This window comes from Ovis aries, chromosome 14, assembly GCF_016772045.2.
Source record: "Ovis aries strain OAR_USU_Benz2616 breed Rambouillet chromosome 14, ARS-UI_Ramb_v3.0, whole genome shotgun sequence".
NCBI classification, from domain to species: domain Eukaryota; kingdom Metazoa; phylum Chordata; class Mammalia; order Artiodactyla; family Bovidae; genus Ovis; species Ovis aries.
In genome coordinates, this window is record NC_056067.1 from 3897644 (window position 1) to 3920326 (window position 22683).

The following is a 22683-nucleotide window of genomic DNA, read 5'->3' on the forward strand; positions in this document are numbered from 1 at the left end:
TCCTGTCACTATTGGAAACGGTCCATAAGCCCTCCCAAGTGGCCATAAGACCACCAAAAGGGTGAAACTCATACAACAGAGGGCGAATGGTTAGCTGCCCAAGCTGGAAAAAAGCCAGCAAAGAAGGTGATGATCAAGCCTTGCTGGAGTCAAGGAGGAATCGGGAGCCTGCCAAAGGCACGCCCACAAGCGCCCCGGTTAGGCCTGGGCTCCTAACCTGCATAGTCTCGCCCACAGAGACCCATCCTCGGAAGTGAGGTCAGCTCCGCCTTTCGCACGTTTGGGCAGGGCCTGGTCAGCCTACACATTGCCTTTGCAAACTCACCCCTCTGCGCCATGAGCTTCCCTTTTTCCAGAGGCCGCCAAGCCCTTAGGCTGCCTGAATCCCCAGACACCCACAGAAACTTTCTGCCTCTGAGAGGCCCGCCTCTCGCCTTAGCAACCGAATTCTTAAGTTGGCCAGCCTGCGCACGGTACTCCGATTGCGGGCGGCCCTTGTCCGTCAAGCATTTTCTCTCTGTCCAGTGTCCACTCCACCTTCCTGCCCCTGCCTTTCCTGGAGGATAACGGAGGATGAAGTTTCCTCCACTCTGGCGAGTCCCACCTATCAAGACTTAAGCTGCGAGCTTCGGAGAGGAATAGGCCTTCCATTGGGTCCGGAGAAATGTCAGTCAAGGGATGGGCGGGTCCAACAGCGACCTGACGCAAGGTTTCTGTGGCGACACTACTCAGACGGAATGGGGCGGGACGACCTCAGGGGGCCGGCTCCGCTGTATTGGGCCAGAGGCGAGGCAGTCCGCCCTCCGTACTCCGGATTGGCTGAGCGAGAGCCGCGCCCCCCTCACGCCGGCGGCTTTCGCACGAGAAGTGGGCCCATTTCGCCCCAGTTGTAGCCACACGTGCTCTCGCGGAGAGAGTGAGTGCAGACCGGGCCGGCCAGATCCGTCGTAGACCCGGGAGCAGCGCGGGCCATTTCAACGGTGAGGGAACACGAGTGGGCGGTGGGAAGGAGGGGTCTGGCGCCCGGAGGGCGACTAAAGCTGCGCAACCGGAAGTACCTTCAGAGAGGCGTCGCACCCGGAAGTGTGGCAGGACGGCAGCCACACCCGGAAGTGTGGTTCTTCCGGGGCTACGGGAACTAATGGTACCTGGCCAATTGAGATGCAGAGTTAAAACAGGTGTTTGTATATCTTTATTTGCTGAGGCTTGGCAGAGCCTTCCTTTGCGGGAAGTGTTGGAGGTTGCAAGTATGTGGTCGTGTTTTTGAATGTTTCATCCTGTTGAAAAGCCAGGAGAGAACGAGCCCCAGGAGTGTGTGCAAGGAGGCCAGGCTGAGTAAAAGCTTTTAAGAAGTTTCTTTTGCTGCGGGTCGCCCTCCATCCCACCCCCCCACAGGGATGTGCAGATGGAGGCCGGAGGAGACACTACTGCCCCAGTCCCTGGGGATGCGGAGGACTTGGAGGAGATGCGGTTCCCCAGTGAGGAGGCTGAAGACGGTGGAGGGGTTCACAAGGACTTACCCGATCCTGGAGATGCAAGCTTGGAGAAAGCAGGTATACATTCCCTTTACGAGGGTCTTGGAAGGAATTCCTAAGGGGTGTTATTCTTGGGGAAGGTTCTTGGGGGCCCAGAGAGGAGTCTTTGGGACTCAGGGAAGTAGGTTAAACCATACTTTGGATCAGTGGGAAGTCATTGGGTACTCGAGTTGTAGTTTAAATCATTGAGGAATAAAAAGGAAATCAGCGAGTGTCAATGGATGTTCACTGGGGAGGTGGTGTGAATATAGGCCCTTGAAGAATCAGAAAGGGATCAGTTGAGGTTAGAGAGGGACCCAGGGGGTTTAGGCTGTTTAGATCAATGATGACCAAAAGAAAGTTAATATGGTCAGTGAAAGCCACTCAGTCCTGTCGGACACTTTGCGACCCCATGGACTATGCAGTCTATGGCATTCTCCAGGCCAGAATACTGGAGAGGGTATCCTTTCCCTTCTCCAGGGGATCTTCCCAACCCAGGGATCAAACCCAGATCTCCCGCGTTGCAGGCAGATTCTTTACCAGCTGAGCCACAAGGGAAGCAAGCCCTAATATGGTCAAGGGGGACTATTTAGAAGTTAGTGTCTTTGGGGGCTTTAAATCACTGAAGTGGGAAAGGGGATCTGTGGAGGCGAGTGGACAGTCAGTATTTACCTCTTTGAGGAGTTGATGGCAATTATTGGAGGGAATCTTTAAGGGGCCAGATCTTAGTGGATTTAATGGTGATCATTGCTGGAGAGACAGTGGACATCAGTGAGACAATTAGAGAGTCAGAGGACCAGTCGGAAGATCTTTGAAGACCCCAGCGTATATGTAGTGGTATAAAGCGGAGGATTAGCAGAAATCATTGGGAAATGAGTGCTCATTGACCACTTTGGAATTAGTGGATGTTGATGGAGTCGTTGGAAAGGATCACTGAACATTACTGAAAATCAGTAACAGGGGTTGTCTTTGAGAACTTGGGAAGTATTGGGAGGAGGTAACTGGGGACTGTCAATGAGAGAGTGAGGGAATATGAGGTCGTTGGGATTTTATGGGGAAAGTATTGATACATAGTTGCCAGTGGATAATACTGGTTGTCAATGGGGATCAGTGGACATTGACTAAAATAAATGGGAGGGTAGTCAGTAGAGGGCAATGAATTTGTGGATTTCACTGTTGAATGTTAATAATGGCCATGGGGAAGGGCAATAGAGGTCATTAAAAAAGACGATGGCACCCCACTCCAGTACTCTTGCCTGGAAAATCATGGACAGAGAAGCCTGGTGGGCTGCAGTCCATGGGGTCGCTAAGAGTTGGATACAACTGAGCAACTTCACTTTCACTTTTCACTTTCATGCATTGGAGAAGGAAATGGCAACTCATTCCAGTGCTCTTGCCTGGAGAATCCCAGGGAGGGGGGAGCCTGGTGGGCTTCCGTCTATGGGGTCACACAGAGTCGGACACGACTGAAGTGACTTAGCAGCAGCATGGTGGTTATTGTAGGGAGGGGGTGGATATCAGTGAGGATAAAGGAAAGTCATATCAATGAGAATAAAGGTCAGGGGAATCAGTAGGGGTCATTGGAAGCCTTGGATGTTAATGGAGGTCAATGGTGGTCATTATTGGGAATGCAGTGGACATGGAGTAGATTAAATTGTGGGTTGGGGCAGTCACTGAAGATCATTGAAGATCTAGGTATTAGTTATGTTAATGTGGGGGTCACTGAAATGTTACCGAGCAGCGATGGGAGCAAATAGGAAGTTGGGGAAGTCCTAAAGATCTGGATGTTAGTGGATCATCATGGCAGTCTTTAGGAGAATTAGCGGTCTTTCCCAAGAATATAAATGGGTGCCCAAGAGAGTCAATAGTGTCGTTAGGATGAGTGGACATCAGTGAGGATAAATAAGGGGTTAGGGTAATGAGGGGTGCATAACTGCTGACACAGATGATAGTAGATATAATGGTGGCCATTAAGTAATGAGCAGATATCAGGAGAGTACATGAGGGGTCAGAGTGAACGGGGGTTCACTGAAGATGAAGATATCGATGATTATTCACAGGTGTTGGGGTGCTTTGCAAACTTGGGAATGGCAGTTATTGAAAGGGGAATAATTATTTGGTTGGGAAGTAGAGGGTTCAGTAATGAAAGTTAGATGGGCTTATTGGAGTTTTTGCGGGGGAGGTCATTGAAACCTAAGTGTTAGTAGACATCACTGAGGGGCAGAGGAGACACCTGGAGGTGTGTGTCAGTGGCAGGGATCGCTGCAGGGCTGGTAGGGATTTGCTGGTTCTGCAGATGACTTACTGGGGGGCTCCCTTTCAGGATCTGAGACCAAGGACCAGTCACCTAGCCTGCTGCTCCAGGCAGAGGCTCCATCATGCACCTATGGGCTCTGGAGCCCTGCGGCCTCCGAGGGCAGTCCTCTGGGCGGCCCTGAGATTGGCTCGGGGGGCCCAGGCGGGGACCCGAGTGACGAGGACTGGCGCAGCAAGCGGAAGCACGTGTTTGTGCTGAGCGAGGCCGGCAAGCCCATCTACTCGCGGTACGGCAGCGTGGAAGCCCTGTCGACCACCATGGGTGTGATGACAGCCCTGGTGTCCTTCGTGCGGAGTGCAGGAGATGCCATTCGCGCCATCTATGCTGGTGAGCAGAGGGGCAGGAGGCAGAGTAGGCCACAGTGACTGGGGCCTTGGCTGGCTGGCAGGGGGGCGGGCTGGCTGGCTGGCTGCCTAGGGCACTGTGGAGCTAGTTAGGAGTGAGTCAGTGTGTGTGGAAGCTGGCCAGGCGTCTGTCCAGGGGGTCTATCTGTCCCTTTACCCTGCTGAGTTTTGATTGACCAACTCACTGGGATATAACTGGCTGGATACTTCCTTGTTGCCTGAGAGCCTGAGCGTGGGAGCTGTGTGAGCTGGGTGTTTTTCTAGCTCTGTTAGTTTTCCTTTCTCCATCTTGCCCACTGCATGCTGTATGCCTGATTCTTGACCATCCCATCATATCTCTGCAAATGTCCCAGCTCCCCCAGTTTGTCCTTACCCTAGTCCTGGTGTCCCCTGAGTGACAGAGTGGGCTTGGACCAATTGTGTGTGCCTTGTCGGGGGTGGGGGTGGGGGGGACTGTGGAAGAGCCCCATGTGACCCCCTCATGCCACCACTGACCCGTCTCCCTCTGACCGTCCCTTCCCTCCCCTCCCCCAGAGGACCACAAGCTGGTGTTCCTACAGCAGGGCCCGCTGCTGCTGGTGGCCGTGTCAAGGACTCCTCAGTCAGCCGCCCAGCTGCGTGGGGAGCTGCTGGCCGTGCACGCCCAGATCGTGAGCACCCTGACGCGCGCCAGCGTGGCTCGCATCTTTGCGCGCAAGCAGAACTATGATCTCCGCCGCCTGCTGGCCGGCTCGGAGCGCACCCTGGACCGACTTCTGGACAGTGTGGAGCGGGACCCGGGGGCCCTCCTGCTGGGCGCCGTGCGCTGTGTGCCTCTGGCTCGCCCACTGCGGGATGCGCTGGGCGCGCTGCTCCGACGCTGCACAGCGCCCGGCCTGGCCCTCTCGGTGCTGGCGGTGGGCGGTCGCCTGGTAACAGCCGCCCAGGAGCGGACGGTGCTGGCCGAGTGCCGGCTGGACCCCGCCGACCTGCAGTTGCTGCTGGACTGGGTAGGGGCCCCGGCCTTTGCGGCAGGCGAGGCCTGGGCACCCGTGTGTCTCCCCCGCTTCAATCCTGATGGTTTCTTCTACGCCTACGTGGCCCGCCTGGACGCCATGCCCGTCTGCCTGCTGCTGCTGGGCACCGACCCCGAGGCCTTCCATGACATGGCCACCTGCCGGCGCCTGGTCGAAGAGGGCATGCACTCGCTCGGAGCCATGCGTGCCCTCAGGGAAGCTGCCAGCTTCTCAAATGCTGCATCGGCCAGTGCCTCAGCCTATAGTGTGCAGGCTGTGGGCGCTCCTGGCCTCCGGCACTTCCTCTATAAGCCGCTGGACATCCCTGACCATCACCGCCAGCTGCCCCAGTTTACCAGGTGGGCTCTGCCCCCGTGGGCATTTGGCTGGGTGGGGAAGCTTATCTAACTGGAAGGTTCAGCCGCTCAACAGACAAGACTCTGGAGAGAGAGCCAGCCGTGCTCTCGAGAGATGCAGTAGAATGGGTCTCTGCCTGATGCGGGAGTCAGCCTCCAGCCTCAGGAAGTCCCCTGTCCTGATGCAGAGGAACACCCCAAGACTCCAGGAGTCCCCATGTTTGATAGGAAGGTTAGGCCCTAAGAAGCCTCCAGTCTAATGGGGGAGGAGGCTCAGCTCCCTTACTTTAATTGAACTCCCTAGACAGAGGGGAGATGGGCTAACCAAGAGAGCTCTAGACTGACCCTATCCCCTACCCTCCTCCGTCAATGCAGCCCCGAGCTGGAGGCCCCCTACAGCAGAGAGGAGGAGCGACAGCGCCTGTCTGACCTGTACCACCGCCTGCACGCCCGGCTGCACAGCACCTCCCGGCCGCTGCGCCTCATCTACCACGTGGCTGAGAAGGAGACCCTTCTGGCCTGGGTGAGTTGAGCAGGGCTCTGAAGGAGTCGATTCCCACGCTGCAAGCCTCTTTCCCTCCGCTCTATCCCCTCAAGCCACAGCAGCCTCCTTTAAGCACACTACCCCTTTGCCTGGGCTGTGGTTTTGTATCCGTCCCTGTCACTCCACGTGTCTTTGTTTTTAAATATTTATTTGGCTGTGCTGGGTCTTTGTTGTGGCATGCAGAATCTTTCTTTAGTTGTGGCCTGTGGGCTCTAGTTCCCTGACCCAGGACCCAATCTGGGTCCCCAGCATGGGGAGCTCAGAGTCTTAGCAGCTGGACCACCAGGGAAGTTTCCATGTGTCTTTGAAACCCATCAGTCTCAGTGTCTGAAACCTCTTAGACTCATTGTTCTGTTGACCATTCCCTCATTAATGTCTTCCCCTCTCAAGAGGTCCCATTAACTACAGTCACTTTGCCTGTCAATTTTACATCAGCCCCACCCTCTGGCCGTGGGTACCGGCTGAACTTTGATTCTGTCTGTCCCCTGCACTTTAGCACTGCAGGCTTGGTTCCATGCTGTGCCTTCCACTTGGGGTAGCCTTCCCTGTGGTCTCTTCAGGACTGCTGTCCACGCTTCTGGTAAAGGTCAGCTGTTCAGGGGGTTTGGTCAACGTGTCTCCATTGGAGATGGCTCTTCCCTTAGATTCTGACATTTAGTGCACATTTTTAGACTCATCTGTTGCATGTCTATTATGTATCAGGCATTATTCTGAGAATTTTATTAAAAATTTTTTTGTTGTTTTCATTTTCAAGCAACTTTAAACTCACAAAGAAGTTGCAAAAAATTATGTGAAGTAGGTCTTTGACTTAGTTTCTCCAGATGTTAACATAACCAGGGGAACTCATCAAAATCAGGGAATTAACATCAATGCAATCACATCTTATCCACAGGCTTCATTCAGACTTCACCAGTCGTCCCACTCATATCCTTTCACTGGCCCATGATCCAGTCCAAGAGCGCATATTCAGATTGATTGTGTCCTCCTAGTCTTGTTTATTCTGGAACATTCCCTTGGTCTTTTTTGTCTTTCACAACCTGGGAATTTTTAGGAAGTACCAGCCAGTTAGTTTGTAGATTGCCCCTCAAGTTGTTTTTTTCTAATAATATTTTGTCAGGTCACGCATCTTGAGCAAGCCTCTTGCACAAGTGTCAGATGTCTTTCTCTGTGTTGTATCAGGAGGACCATGACATCACTGTGTCCCAATGTTGACATGACTCCTGTTCACTTCGTTAAGGTGATATCTGCCAGGTTTCTCCACTTTATAGTCTTTTTGCCATTTGTAATTAGTCAGTATCTTGTGGTGATTAGGTCAGTGTTTTCTTTTTCACCATATTTTCATCCACTAATTTTAATATTCATTAAAGATTTTTGCCTGTGACAGCTGTTTTCTCTGGCATTTACCATGTGGTGATTTTTCTCATTTCATCCTAATGTCTATATTTATTGGTTGAGATTCTGCTGTATGAAAGAGCTTTCCTTGCTCTTGTTTATTTTTGAATTTTAAACTTCGTATCATGGATTTTTTTTTAATTCAATGAACTAAAATCTTTTCCTGTCTTTTATTTTTGTGCTCAAACTCTCGCTTATTTAGTCAGCAGAAGCCATGGATTCAGCCAGACTGGCCCCTGTACCTTTGTATTTTTTTCTTTAAATAAAATTTTTGACTGCTCTGTGTAGGCATGTGGGATCTTAGTTCACTGACTAGGGATCAAACCTGTGTCTCCTGTGGTGGAGTATGAACCACTGGACCACCAGGAAGTCCTCCCCCTATGTCTTTTTGACACATCTGTATCACTGCTTAAGTTCTTCTTAACTTTCTGGCAAAAGATAGTCCAAGCTTATTTTGTAATTTCTCTGTGCCTGTCCTGAAATCCACCATCTGTCCAGTGAGTCCTTGAACCTTTTAGTAGAGGATGGTATTTCAACACCAGAATCTGGTAGTCCCAGGATTTTAGATCAGGCTGTCAGGAAATGACATCTAAGTGGAAGGGGAGATCACAGGGCATGTGGGTGTCTCGAGGAACAGTACACCTGGCAGAGGAAAAGGACTGTGCCGGTGCCATGAGGTGAGGCTGAGCCTGGCTGTGTCTGAGGAACAGCAGGCAGAGGCTAGAGTGGCTGGCACAGGAGGAATGAGGGGGAGAACAAAGGCGGTGTGGAAAGGTGCTGGTGACCGGATCGGGTTAAGCCTCTCAGGTTGGTATGAAGATTAAGTTGAATTAATCCTCACATCACACCCAGGCTACAGATGATAAAAATGTAAGTGTGTGGAACTTAGAACAGGACTTTGTATACAACAACTACTCATTAAATGTTAAGCACTCTTGTCATTATCTCCAGTCCACAGATGAGTGAACTGAGGTCCAGAGAGTGTATATGCACACACACATAGCACCCGGTTGAAATCACTGCTTCTGGCTGCTCCCCTGGCCCACTCATGATACAGAAGCATCAGCTTACCTGCTTTAGCACAGTGGCCAGGTTGGACAGAAGACAGGTACAGGGCTAGGGTAGGATGGACAGCGCTGAGCTTGGCCAGCTCGGGACCAAGTGACCATGTCTCCTCTCAAACCCGCAGGTGACCTCCAAATTTGAGCTGTATACCTGCCTCAGCCCCCTGGTGACCAAGGCAGGTGCCATCCTCGCAGTGACCAAACTCCTGCGTTGGGTGAAGAAAGAGGAGGATCGGCTCTTCATTCGTTACCCACCCAAGTACTCCACACCCCCAGCAGCCCCAGCGGCTTCTACGGACCAAGCTTCCCACAATGGCTTGTTTGCTGGCCCTTGAGAGGCAGACCTTCCAGACTGGGCAGTGTTGAGAACCACCACCTTGGGCTTTTACCTTCTGTCTTCACCCTGGAAATGGGGCAGGGTTGGGGGGTTGGTGGTGGTAGTATGTCTGTGTGTGTCCAGTCGCTCAGTCAAGTCCAATTCTTTTGCAACCCCACAGACTGTAGCGTGCAGGGCTCCTCTGTCCATGTAGTTTCCCAGGCAAGAATACTGGGGTGGGTTGCCATGTCCTGTGGCTGGTCCCAGTCTCCTGGGCAGTGCAGCGGGATCTGGGGAGCTGCTCACCAAAGACACATGGGTGGCAGGGTGATTGCACACAGGTGAGCAGGCTGCCTACCCAGTCCCCTCATGCCCCTCCACCTCTGCGAAAATCCTTAAGAATTCCTCTTCCCCTCCCTCTGCCTTCACCTTCTCCACTTGGATGGTGTTCCAGCCTCTGTCAGGGACCGTCTCCATGCTCGCTCCTGTGACAGGGGCCTGGCTCCTCCCCGGGATCTCAGCCCAGAGTGTCTAGGGCTGGCCAGGGTCTCCCTTGGTGGCCCACGGCAGTTTTGGAATTGGAAATGTAGGACCAAGTCTGTGCCCTGAAACGGCCTGAGGATATTTTTTAAACAAAAGAGAGCTGCACATAAAAGGCCTAAAACCGATATCCACAAGGACATTCCCTTTGCCCTTCATGTGCTTCATCTTTACCCAGTATAAAGTAACCCCATCAGTGCTGGCTGCTGCTAATATTAACAGGAAGGTGACCTCCAGCGTCCACCGGCCTATGTAACCCAGAGCAAAGTACCCGACTTCACACAGTGACTGAAATCCAAAATTTTTACACAGATCCACTTAGCTTCCACGGCCCATTCTGTTCACGCGTGACCGCTCATGGGCTGTTAAATGAGGATTTGTGAAAGGGGACTGCACCACTCGTGCACCACCACACAGCACCTGCACAGCTGTCCGACTCACAAACCGCACGACCCAAGCAGAGATGAGACAGAGAGCGAGGCCTGCCTGTAGTTTCTGCGTGTGTGTGCAACACTCAACACCCCAACAACCAAGACCCTAGTCCTGCCTCGGGTTTCGCTGAGCTGGAGCTTGGAGCCTCGTGCTGCGCGTGTGCGTGCTAACTGTCGCTCAGAGATCTCTGGGTGGCCCACGTCGGTGAGCTGATCACCCGTCGCTCTTCACCCTGGTCAACTGATGCGCAGAGACGCACTGGACACGTGCACGCTGTACCGCCTTTCTGCCGGCGCGTGTTTTTGTTTTGTTTCTGTTTGAACCAATCACCAAAGCGCACGCGTATCAGCTGTGTGCTGGAAAATGGCGGGGAAGCTGGAGCCTCGGGAAGTGAAGTTGCCGGAAGTCGTGGAGGACGGTGAACGTAGTGAAGGCAAGGGGCCTCTGGCATCCAGGGTCGAAGGGAGGGAACCTTCGTCCCGTTGCCCTAGTGCAGTGGGTAGTCACTCGGTCGTGTCCGAGTCTGCAACCCCATGGACTGTATCCCTCCAGACTCCTTCGTTCAGGGGATTTCCTGGCAAGAATTCTGGAGTGGGTTGTCTTCTCTAAGGGATCTTCCCAACCCAGGGAAGAAACGGATCTGCACTGCAGGTGAATGCTTTGCCGTCTGAGCCACCAGGGAAGCCCTTTGTCTCCTTACAATAATGAAATACTGGTACCAGTACTAAAAAAAGAATTATACACTGCTGTCCAACAAAGCGGAGATAAAAACGTATAATTCTCAGCATCTAGATTAACTTGTCAATTTTTTTGGTTATACGTGAGTTAAATAGAATACCTCAGTATTCATCTTTTCAAACAATAAAGGGGTGGATCTCACAAAACCCACTCAACTGCTGCCACATCTAAGAAAACTTAACAGTAATTCCAATACCGTCATTTCACACCCTCCCAGCACATTCCACACTTTGCATGGACTCTTAAATATTAATCGTGGATGGCCACTCTCAAGAGAGCTTCTTTTCTCCGGGCATTTTATTAATACTGACACCCCCTACCCCAGTGAAAGGAAAGACAAAATTGTTCTAGAGGGAGTTGGAAATTGCAGTCTAGGCAAAAGAGGAAAATTGTCGAAGATAATGATCCCCCGCTATGCCACTAGCACTTTTTTTTTTAAACTATAAAAATTTTCAAAATGTACTTAAGCACAGAAAATAAAATGAATGCCCATGTACTGGTCACTGTGTATTAACAGTTGTCAACTCCTTTCATCTATTTCTGACCTTCCTACACACTCTTTAGACCACCTTATTGATAATAAACACATCTATGCAGATGACAACAATGATTATGATTATGTACTTGGATATTGTCTGCCCTAGGTTGTGAGCTTCTTGAGAACAGACCATTCATTACCATTTCCCCAGCACCTAAGACAGTGCCTACTTGGCAAAAGTAGGTGCTCAGTAATTTTCTTTTTTTATTGTATGAATAATGAAATAACACTGAGAGTTCTCTTAGATTATGGCCTCATGTTGAGTGCAAGCTTTCAACAAGAAGATGCCAATAAATTGCCCTTATTAAGCACTTAATATAGCTGCCACTGTGGGGGAAAAAATCCCTAGTATTATTACATTTTTTAAAAAAAGGAAGTTGTGATTAACCTCACCAGCAATGGAGAAAATTGAAAAGCATATCAAGTTGCCCTTTCTAAACCATCCAAATTGGCTTTAGAACAGGAAGAATATCTGCTATTGATTACTCTGGCAGAACAGGACTTCTTTTGCCTTGATGGTAGAAGTGGCCAGCAAAGGCTTTGCTGGAGGCAGTTTGTCAGAATACGCATAGCATCTAAAACGCTGTTTCTTATCTTTGGTCGCGGTGCTTGAAAATCATAGAATACACAGATGTGTGGACCAGGCAGGGTCACTGGAATGTTGATGGGAGCAAAACGCAGAAACAGTCATGGAAATGGCTAACTTTAAGTATATTCACACTTTACGGAATGCCTATGTGGTGGACATTATTTTTTTTAAGAGGCAGGAAGAAATAAATTCCAATTTAACTCATTACAGTTAATTTTAAAAGGAGAAGATTATGGGAATTCCCTGACAGTCCAGTGAATTAGGACTCAGCACTTTAACTGTTGTGGCCATGGTTCAGTCCTTAGTTGGGGAACTAAGATCCTGCAAGCCTTGCAGCACGGCCAAAAAAAAAAGGGGGGCGAACACCGTGATTCGTTAACACAGAGTAAGCTTCATAGGGATCATGTTCTTAATGAGGGAAAGCAAGTTAGAATTAAGAAAGAGAGGCAGTTCAGTTATACAATTATAGCTCTATGTGTGTTACATAGAAAAATGTCTGAAGGTTAAAGGCCCAACTGGTGACTCTGAACAAGGGACTTGAATTTTGGAGGTTGTGCAGAAGTGAAAGCATTTTTTTTAAATTTTAAAGGAAAATGCCAGTAGTAATGAGTAACTAAAATATAAGAGGGGAAACTGCTGAATGGCATCCGGGGATTCTACAGTAACATTGGTCAAGTTATTAACACCTCTATTTTGATGGTTATACTGGTAGAGTTCCCTTAGAAATATGTACTGGAATGTTAAGAAATAGTGGGTTATGATATCTGCAATTTGTGTGCAGAAATGCTCTCAAATGTGGGATCTGATGCAGGGGCAAATAGCACTGTGGCTTATTTCTACAGTTTTCATGTACATCTGAAATTATTTCAAAATAAAATGTTTCAAAGGGGCTCATACTCCATAGGCTGTTTTGTTTTGTCACACTGATTTTTTTAAAATTTTTGTCAAGATGTTACTTGAACTATTTAAAAGATTTACCGATCACTCATGATCTTACTTGGAGAAGGCAATGTCACCCCACTCCAGTACTCTTGCCTGGAAAATCCCATGGATGGAGGAGCCTGGTAGGCTGCAGTCCACGGGGTCGCTAAGAGTCGGACACGACTGAGCGACTTCACTTTCACTTTTCACTTTCATGCATTGGAGAAGGAAATGGCAACCCACTCCAGTATTCTTGCCTAGAGAATCCCAGGGATGGGGGAGCCTGGTGGGCTGCTGTCTATGGGGTCACACAGAGTCGGACACGACTGAAGCGACTTAGCAACAGCAGCAGCATGATCTTACTGTGTGACTAGGACTTGAAATGCAGTGGAGAGAAACAACGGAGCTTTCACAGAAATGGTTGAACAAGCCAGCTGTAATAGACATATGGGGACAATCAGGGGAAACCAGATGTGTTGTGGGTATTTGGTGATATAAATGATCCAAAGATTAGTGATGATTGTTAATCTTGGTGAGACTCTTAAACTGCAGTCATCTAAGAAAATGTCTTCTAGTAGTTGAGACTGGTTTTTTGAGATTCTTAATGAATTTCATCTAGGGATGAAATGTCATGAAGTCTGGGACCTACTTGAAAATATTTCAGCATACACACAAAATAGCTGAAGCAAATATCGGTGGATATTAGTGATTGTTAGATCTGGGCAGTGAGTAAACCAGAGTTCATCACGGTATCCTATCTAATTTCATGTGCATTTGAAAATCCTCATAATATTAAAAACAAAACAAGTAATCACAAACACTTCCCTTTATTATTAAAGTAGATTTAATTTTTTTATTCCAAATACTAAGAGTATTTGAAGAACTTAAAAGTATCCAGAGGAGACATACCAACCAGTAATACCAGAGAAAGACAATAAGATTGAGAGCTAAGAAGAGAAGGGAGTTGCATTTTACTTTACATATTTCTGTAGTGCTTGAATGTTTTTAGAATGTTACTTGGGTAAGTGAAAATTAAAGCAATACATGCAATACATCTTACTGAGTTCTGAGTGTCTTCCTCAAACTTGGAGTGACTTGGATAAGGGACTGTTGGTGAGAGGATACTTTTACTTTCTACTCCTTATTCTTCTACAGTTGTTTATTAAGTAATTTAAAAATTCAAATGCAAAATTAAATGAATGCATACTAATATAAGGGGAAAAGATGTAAAGAAAGTGAACATAATAACAAATGTTTCAGCAAAATTTAATAAGCTCGAGTTAAGAGCCCCTGATTTACAGCATGAGTTTTAATGGCTGCAGAGAATTTTAGCCTATGAAGGTGCCATAATCAACTAAGGTATCTTTAAGTTGCTTCCATATTTTAAGATTATGGACAATGAAACAGTCTTGCCCACCATCCTTAATTATTTCCTAAAATAGATGCCTTGAGGTGGAATTTCTGATCCAGAGGAGTTGAGTAAGTTTTTGTATTTACTACCAGAAAGTCTGAAATGAAATAATGTTTTGGCCTATATGATTGGCAAAAGGTTGAAAAAATATTTGAATGATAAGAGTATGAGGAAGGAGTCTTCCATGGGCCTCTAAGGGGAGGGCAACTTCAAAATACCAAATTTAGTAACATACATGCCCCTTGATCCATCCAGTAGTCTTCTAGGAATTCATTCAGTAACATTCTGATGCATGCATAAAGAAGAATGTACCAGGATCTTATATTAGATTGAATTGTGTCCCCTTAAAATTCATGTCCACTCAAACCTCGATATGTGACCTTATTTGGAAACAGAGTTTTTGAGACTGTGTTAAGTGTCGTGTAGAATAAGGTTGTACCCTAATCTAATAACTGGTGTCATATAAGAAGAGGGAAATTTGGACATACAAAGATAGAATTTAAGGTGAAAGACACAAAAGAAAGACCCACGTAGAGGTATTGTTATGGCTTCTCAAGAAAACTAATGCAGACAGTCACTGTGGCATTATTTGTAACAGCAAAAGCAGCAACCTAAGATCATTAGTATATATATTATCGAATAGAAAAATGCAGGGACTTCTCTGGCGGTCTACCGGCTAAGTCTGCACGTTCCCAAGGCAGGGGGCCCGGGTTCAGTCGATCCCTAGTCAGGGAACTAGACCCACGTGCCACAGCTAAGAGTTGACATGCTGCAGCTAAAGATCCTGCACGCCACAACTTGAAAAGCAGATGCCACATGCCGTAACTAGAGATCGCAAATGCTGCAGCGACGATCGAAGATCCTGCGTGCCACAAGACCCGGTGCAGCCAAACCAATGAATATTTTTCAAATAAAAAGGAAAAATGTGAACTGTGAAATGCCATTTGGGACGTGACACCATCTTTATCAGAAAATGCTTGTATGTGGTTTGCTTGTCTGTGATGTGAATGGTCACTGAGCACACACAAATAGCCTGTCACGCAGGTGGCCTTGCAGAGGGTGCCTGCGGAACTTAGGTCTTGAGGGAGGGACTTTGCATTGTGTACCAAGGTGGGTAAGCATCCTTTACTCTGGATGTCATGTGTGTTTTGTGAGCTTCTTTTCATCTTCTCTGCTTAATTTTTCTTAGAGAGCAAGCAGTGAGTCACTAGGAGTTGCCCTTTTCTCACTGATTTTACAAGAGGTCAAGATGTTGGTATTTTTGCTGGTTTTGTTGTTGTTATAAGTAACACGGGCTCACTTTTAAAAGTACCCTAGAAATATATGTGGCAAAATGACGTTTGAATCAAGACCTAACTAAAGTCTGTTCATTAGAGTTGATTGCTATATGTCTCATCTCTTAATCTATAGAGTTTCCTCTTCCCCTCTTTTCCTTCTTTGTAGTTTATTTGTTGAAGAAACCATGTTGTCCTATGTGTGGAATTTCCCAGCATCTGGATGATGCTGACTTCATCCCCATTGTGTCACTTAACGTGTTTTCCTATTCCTCATATTTCCTCTGAATTGGTATTTAGAAATGGAAATCTGGTAGTATTCCTTTTTCTTTTTTTCTTGGTCGGGGTTGGGGGATGGGGAGCAGAGTCCTTCACAGGTGGTGGTGTGTTCTTTCATCAGGAGGCTCACAATATCCAGGGGTCTGTTGTGGATGTTAGCAGCCATTGCTACACCATGTCCTAAACCCGTCGCTTCTTTCAGGATTTGCAAGTAGTGGCCTACGATTATTGGAAAGAAATCCATATGAAATCATTCTGTCCTATCGCATTGCCTGCAACTTCATACTGATTGAGAACAGCAGTAACAAAAGTGCCTCACTTCTCTCACCCCTGAATTTCGCTAAGGGTGGCGTCCTGCAACCTCTCGGGGAGAGCTGACCAGTAGAGGTTCTGAGTCGCCCACTACACTCCCTCGGCCTCAGGGACAAAAGGCAGGGGTCCTGTAGGGATCCTGCCCTGGCGGGGGGCTGCCCCTCGGCCGACCCTTGGTTCAGCCCAGGGTGTTCTCAGAACCTGCTGAGACTTTCTTCCTCCCTGCCCAGGCAGGTGTGGACCTTTCCTCAGTCCCCTCTCACTCTCACTGCATGCTGTAATTCTGGTTTTCATCCCACAGGTCAGACCGAGTCTTCAGAGAAGACCGAAGACTTGCTGGAAATGGTGAAAAAGTTGCAGAAAGGTCATGTGTCTCCTCGTGTCTGAGGCTTAACTTGAAGAGGTTTTAAAACAGGAAGATGTGGTTCAATCCCCGACCCCTCAACTCACAACCTTGGGAAATTATCCCATTGCACTTTCTCCCTCTTATACCGTTTAGTTCTTTCAACCAAAAGCACGGCTTAGAAATTCAAGACATGTAAGCTACTCCCCAACACACAAATGCATGAGTGCATACACACACACACACACACACACACACACACACACACACACACACACACCAGCCATCCATTTCCTTGACCCATAGGCCAGCAGCAACTATTTTTAAATTTTCTGGTATTTTTTTTTAAAAATCCATTTTCGGTGTATATTCTTTGTCCTTTTTAATATACAAATGGCTGATGGCAACACAAACAGCTTTGCACCTGGCTTTGCTTGTTGATGGGAGACTGGGAGCCAGCCTGCATCCAGTATCTACGTCAGGGTTGGGGCAAAGTACTGGCTGGGTTTGAGGTTGGATCTCCCTCTCCCCTAGTCCATCAGCAGCTTAAAATACTACAATCCACTGGTCTGTTCCAAATAAATGAAAACCTTCCCCTCCCTGACTCTGTGGCTACAGCACTGGAGCTGCTGCCTAGGCTAAAATTAGGTAGAGGAATAGGGGGATTGAAAATGTAGAGTGACCCTAACCTCCGTAAAACAAAGACCTCAGGGAGTCACGTCCTAATCAGCACCTCGGAGAGCACTCAGTCTCCAAGAATTCACAGGAGCTGGGGTTGGTGGCCTCCTAAAAATCCAGAAACTGACCTTCAGGATGTCTCGGGGTGGTAGTGACACCCAGCAAAGGTTGGGCAGAATTTCCCCTCAATTCTGCGCTTTCAACCTTGAAGCCAGAGAGGACGAGAAGGGCTTCCGCATTCAGAGTACTGAAATTTGGACTGTGCGAAGTTAGAGATGACTCCCTAAAGAGGCAGTGATCTCCCTGTCATTGGAGAATTTGATAGCTGTCAAAATGCAAGTGGTATCTTCCTCATATTTGAACACCAGAGTCCAGATACGCAGAAGCGACAACCCACCCTTCCAGGCTTTCCATGCGGTGGGGGTTTTCAGGAGGTGTCCACTGTCTCCCACCTCATTCAGAATTACATGCACAAGCCTCTGCCACAGCCCAGAAGACCCTGAGCCATCTGCCACCCCCTCCTCTCCACCCTGCCTCCTGCTACTCCGCTAGCTCACTAGACTCACGCCAGCCCTCCCAGGCCCCTTAGCCGAATGTTTTAGGCATATGTCTCAGTCACTGCAGGGGCTTTGCATTCATGGTCCTTTCGCAGCATCCACTGCCACCAGCATTGACATCACAAATATTTGCTCAGTGTCCATCTTTCCCACCCAGAATGCAGGCCCTGCAAGGGTTTCTCTTGCATGCTCCATAAATGCTGATCGACAGCAGCAGAGACACAGTGCCGACACCCACCCTGCTCCTCCTGCCCAGGACAGCCAGGCACCTGCCGTCTCTGGCTCAATCTTCTATTTCCTTCTGCAGAGGGAAGCCTGGAACCACAGATTGAAGACCTGGTTAACCGGATTCATGAGCTTCAGCAAGGTAAACTCCAGGATCTAAGAAGGCCTGCTGGCCGAGAGGGGCATGGGCTGGGGAACCCCCCGCTGCATCACCTGTAAGATCCAGGCCCCTCTGGACTGTCTGAAGGTGGGTTTACAGCATCCCAGTCTGCAGGATACAGCAAGGCTGGAGGCCACCTCACACTGTCGCTCCGTCCTTTCTCTGGCCCAGCGAAGGAGAAATCCAGCGAGGAACTGGGAGAAGCCCAAGCTCTTTGGGAGGCCCTGCGTCGGGACCTGGACTCCTGTAAGTGGGACCAGCAGAAGGGCGCAGAGAGCTCGTGGCCAGTGCTGACCTCAGGGTCTCTGCGCAGGCTGTTCCCTCCACCTTTGATGCTTTCGTCCTACATAACCCACGTCACCTCGCGCTGTTTCGAGTCACCTTTCAGCTGAAATTTCACCCCAACAGGTCTACCTTGGCGGCCCCTTCTAAACACCAAATACCACCTTGTCTCGCATGCACCCCCAGTTTGGTTTATTTCTTCATAGCTTTCATTCCTGCTTGTCATGGTGTACTTTTGCATTTCTCATCCTCTCCCCATTCTACTGTGCACGTGCTACGCAAGGGAGTCCTGCAGTCCTTTACCCCTTCTTACAGGGCGTGTGGGCTCCCAGGGGGAAAAAGCTAGATCAAGATGGTCCCTAGCAGGAGATGGGTGCAGGGCCAGCAAGAAGACACTGCCCTCCCCTGAGGTTGTTTTATCTTCTGTGTAACCTGGGGCCTTCCCTTTGCATGAAATAGCAGTCTGGGAATAGGATGAGGCCCCTGGAGACTCAAAAGTGTCCCTGTGTTTTCCAGTGAATGGAGAGAAAGTGCACCTAGAGGAGGTTTTGAGCAGAAAGCAAGGTATTTACCAGCCCTTTCATCCTCATTATTCTACCCGGCCCCCCTACAAAAGCCTGAAGTTCCCAGGCAGCCAGAGGAATCCCCCTGAGATCAGAGGCGAGGTGCTTCCCTCTCTGCTCAGATCTGCCCCTCAGCTGCCACCTGACTTGGAGTAAACACTGAAGTCCCCTCAGTGCCCTGGCCAGTGTGCTGTGAGGCCCCCTTCTGCCCCATCTGACTCCTCAGAGCCCCCTGGTCCCTCTCCCCGCAGAGGCACTGCGGACCCTCCAGCTGTACTGCCAAAGGAAGGCAGAGGAGGCACAGAGGTAAGAGATCCTGCCCGGTTCTTCCCCGCCTCATTTCCCGGCCTGAAGGAGGAGGGGGCAAGAGCTAGGGGAAAGAAATCATGGACACACACTCATTTTCCCTTTGTATAAAATCGAGTGGCTAGATGAGAGCCTCTCCTGCTTATCTTTGATAAGTGGTAGTGTTCAGCTGAACTCATTTAATCATTCATTGCTAGTTTCTTTATCAAGTGGATACTAAATTCCACCCACTGGTATTATTTTAGGTCTTCCCCTATGGTTTATCCAGTTCTTCTTCCATCCAAAACATTTGTTTATCTGTCTGCTCATGTATGCCCCCAGCCACCCATTTACACACCCATCCATCTACCGACCCATCTAACCACTCTCCCATACATCCAACCAACTATCCAACTCTCCAGTCAGCCAGCCAGCCATTAATCTTTCCAGCCTTCCATCTAATCATCTTTCATCCAGCCAGCCATTCTTTCTTTTCTCCACCTTTCCAGTCATCCATGTAGCCATTCATTTCTTTACCCAGCCAGCCAGCCAGCCAGCCATCTGTCAGTCTTTCCTGTATTTCTCCATCCATCCATTATCCTTCCACTCATCATTTCTCTAACCAGACATCATCTCTCCAGCCTATCACTCACCTATTCAATCCACTGTCCAGCCACCTATCCATCTGTCTTTCCATCCTTTGAACCTTTGCTTAACACATTCTTGTGACCAGAGGTCTCACACCCTGGGGCATCAAGATTTTAATAACATGGGAAAACCTGATGACAGATAGTTAAAGTGTATATATGCTTAATCACACCACACCTACCACTGTCTGAGGAGCAGATAGTGTTCAGTTATCAACCAGTCCTCACAATGACAGTCCCACCATTTTACATGTGAGGAAACAGATCGACAGAGGTTGAATAACTTGTATAAGATTATAGTGGAATAGCAGATCCAGGCTTCAACCCTGGACTTTAGAATGTATGAAACTAAACCAATATACCCTTCACAGGGATTTCTTGGAAAGGCACGGTTTGATGGGAGACAGAATGGACAGGGTGAGAGTGTCAAGAAAGGCTCATAAGGTTCACACTTGATTTAAAAAAAGGAGAATGATAAAGATTCTGAACAGACTCCCAGCCCCACTCCGGCTAGAAGGCTTAATGGCTCATTCAGAGACTGTAACTGAGGGTTTTCTTTCCTTTCCCAGGAACTACATGTTGGCGGAGCACACAGAGCAAATTTCTATCCCAAACTCTCAGATCAGAGAGACTCAAGGACAGAGGAAGCTGGGGTAACCCTGGGGTGACCCTGGGTCTAGGGCTTGGAGTGGCCTGGTGTGGGGGATGGGAGTGGGGCTTGCCTGAGGGAGAGCTTGTTGGAAGGCAAGCTTGTTGCAAGGCGAGCTGTTGGATGTAAGGCCTGGAGGATAAAACCCATGAAGGGGCTCCTAGCAGAGGGAGCCCTAGGCACAGATCTGAAGCCCCAGACTGGGCCAGGCTGGGTGTCAGTCCTACCCTGTGCTTGCTTATTCCTGGATGTCGGCCCCTAGGTTGCCCATGGAAGAACAGCTGGAGGATTTGATAGGCCCACACAAGGACCTCTGGGAATTCCACGTGAGCCATTATCATTGCCTCTGTTGAAGCCCCTCCTCCCCTGGCTCCAGCGTGTCTGCTGATGGGCCCAGGGTCCTCCTACTGCTCAGGCCCAACGCCAAGGGGTGGTCCTTGACTCCTTTCTTCCTGTCACCCGCTCAGCTCAGTCCACCCAGCCACCTCTCACCAACCCCCACTGCCGCACTCAGCCTCCGGCGCCCAGACTGTTGCCCTGGCCTTTGCTAACCTCGCTCCCCTCCTGCTTGCCTAGAGTACTCATCCTGCAGTAGTGAGTGGGAACTCTGACCCAGACATGGCCAGGCCATCCCTTCATTCAGCCAGTGTCTCTGGATGTGTCCAGCAGCACTCCAGAGGGGCCAAGTCTTTGCTGTCCCCAAGCTGGTTAGAGACACGGGGTGGGCATGCCCAGAGTCTAAAACAAGAAAATAAGTCGATGGATCCTGTAATGCCAGTGGGGAAGTCCTCTGTGAGCAGGTGTCTTTTGAACACAGACACGGATTAATAAGCAAGGAAGCCATGCAGTTGTCAGAGTGCAAATGTCCCTGGGAGGGTACCTTGCCTGGTGTATTTAAGGAAGAGCAAACCATGGGGCTGGAGGATGAAATAGTGGGAAGAGGTGAGGTTTAAGAGGTACACGGGGACCTGGGGAGTGACTGAGGGGGAAAGCGTCTCTCCCCGAGCCCCCCAGGCCCCAGCAGAAGCTGCCCACCGAATGAATGGGTAGCTGAATGAAGGCATGAACCCACTAATTCAGATAAGGACTTTCCGAGAGACGCGGAGGAGGAGAGGACCAGGAGAGCTGCAGGGACAGGGCTCCTCTCTCTCCTAGCAGATGCTGAAGCGGCGACTGGCCTGGGAGATCCGTGCCCTGCAGAGCAGCAAGGAGCAGCTGCTCTTCGAAGGTGGGACTTGGGCCCGGGGCGGGGGCGGGGCCGGGGCGGCCCGCGGGAGCCCCGGCACCGCCCACGACGCCCCGCCCGCCCCCAGAGAGGCAGGCGCTGGCCCGGCTGGAGGACGTGGAGCGGCGGCTGCTTGCGCAGCCCGAGGCCCCTGCCGCCCGGGCGGCGATCGGCGGGTGAGAGGGCCGGGGAGGTGGGGAGGGACCGAGGCCTGTCCCCAGCGCTGGCTCCCTGGAGGGCGGGGCTCCCCCCGCTCCCGGGCCTCCCGGCGGGCCCCCGGGATCCTCAGCGCCCCTTCCCCGCAGGCTGAAGGCGGAGCCGGAGAAACTCCGGGGGGAAGCCCCCGCCCAGACCCAGAACGCTGCAGAGGACCCGGCCGGCGCTGGAGAGGTAGAGAGCCGGCAGGCGCGCCGAGACAGAGCGGGCGGCCAGGGCCCCGGGTCCCTGCGGGAGGCGCGCGTGCGGGCGCGGGGCGTCCTCGGCGGGTGGGGACCGGGCCCGCAGCAGCAGGCCTGACGCCCGCCCCCCAACCCCAGCAGGCCGGCCCCCAGCTCCCCAGTGACGGCGACCTGGCGCCGCCGATGCAGCAGGTCCCGACGGCCGCCGCAGGCCAGTAGGACCCACCCGGCCCCACCTTCCTTCAAGCTCGCCCGGAAATAAAGGCCACGTTTGCGGACCGTGCTCCTCCTCTGCGGGCTGAGTCTGTGCTCTGGGGTCTTTAAGGGTCGGGGTCGTGCCCCCCTCCTCTCTTCGCCCGAGGGGTGGGGCGGCCAGGCAGCCAGTGCCGGGCGTCGGCCGGGCTCCGCCCACCAGCCCCTTGGCGGGCTCGGGATGTCTCAGGGTCTACGTGAGTGTCAAAGCCACTCCATTTCCTTGGCCTCATCTCGGATTCCTGAATTTTATCAGTAAGGGCTAAGATGTGTGCTCAGTCATGTCCGACTGCAACTCAGGAGCTGTAGCCCGCCAGGCTCCTCTGTCCATGAATTTCTCCTAAGAATACTGAAATGGGTTGCCCTTTCCTTCGCCAGGGGATCGTCCCCAACCAGGGATCCAGGGAGTCTTTTGCGTCTCCCGCTTTGGCAGTCTGATTCTTTACCACTACGCCACGGGGGGAAGCCTAAAGGGCTAAAGGGGACGTGGCAAGAACTCACTGCAGGTCCTGTCAGTCTGCTGGGGTTCAGAGCAAAACCCCA

The 22683-nt window shown here is 50.3% G+C and overlaps 2 protein-coding genes and 1 long non-coding RNA gene across 4 annotated transcripts; 2 read left to right on the forward strand and 1 right to left on the reverse strand.

The window, feature by feature from the left end:
* The first annotated feature begins 843 nt into the window (after positions 1-843).
* Positions 844-11055, forward strand: MON1B (MON1 homolog B, secretory trafficking associated). 2 transcript variants are annotated; one of them, XM_027977646.3, is made up of 6 exons: positions 844-980; positions 1396-1553; positions 3838-4158; positions 4710-5529; positions 5902-6049; positions 8652-11055. In XM_027977646.3, exons 2-6 carry the CDS (start codon positions 1406-1408, stop codon positions 8859-8861), a joined length of 1647 nt encoding a protein of 548 aa, XP_027833447.2. In that variant the 5' UTR covers positions 844-980; positions 1396-1405; the 3' UTR covers positions 8862-11055. The 2 variants fall into 2 exon arrangements, with proteins under 2 accessions (XP_027833447.2, XP_060254258.1); XM_060398275.1 differs by lacking the exon at positions 844-980 and having other exon boundaries at positions 1115-1553.
* Positions 11056-13439: 2384 nt separating this feature from the next.
* Positions 13440-21386, reverse strand: LOC121816459 (uncharacterized). The gene is made up of 2 exons (XR_006056047.2): positions 17893-21386; positions 13440-17769 (listed from the first exon to the last, which is right to left on the reverse strand). It is a non-coding gene; the product is annotated as an uncharacterized LOC121816459 (long non-coding RNA).
* A 37-nt stretch (positions 21387-21423) lies between these two features.
* On the forward strand, positions 21424-22171 carry SYCE1L (synaptonemal complex central element protein 1 like). Its single transcript, XM_060398215.1, has 4 exons — positions 21424-21493; positions 21543-21666; positions 21796-21880; positions 22027-22171. Exons 1-4 carry the CDS (start codon positions 21424-21426, stop codon positions 22105-22107), a joined length of 360 nt encoding a protein of 119 aa, XP_060254198.1. The 3' UTR covers positions 22108-22171.
* Positions 22172-22683: the final 512 nt, after the last annotated feature.

Excerpts from the sequence above, each read along its gene's own strand:
- MON1B (XM_027977646.3), top strand. The coding sequence starts at position 1,406 with ATGGAGGCCGGAGGAGACACTACTGCCCCAGTCCCTGGGGATGCGGAG. Across the intron at positions 1,554-3,837 it reads TGCAAGCTTGGAGAAAGCAG|GATCTGAGACCAAGGACCAG; the intron begins GTATACATTCCC and ends GCTCCCTTTCAG. Across the intron at positions 6,050-8,651 it reads AGGAGACCCTTCTGGCCTGG|GTGACCTCCAAATTTGAGCT; the intron begins GTGAGTTGAGCA and ends TCAAACCCGCAG.
- SYCE1L (XM_060398215.1), top strand. The coding sequence starts at position 21,424 with ATGCTGAAGCGGCGACTGGCCTGGGAGATCCGTGCCCTGCAGAGCAGC. Across the intron at positions 21,494-21,542 it reads GGAGCAGCTGCTCTTCGAAG|CCCCGGCACCGCCCACGACG; the intron begins GTGGGACTTGGG and ends GGCCCGCGGGAG. Across the intron at positions 21,881-22,026 it reads ACCCGGCCGGCGCTGGAGAG|CAGGCCGGCCCCCAGCTCCC; the intron begins GTAGAGAGCCGG and ends CCCCAACCCCAG.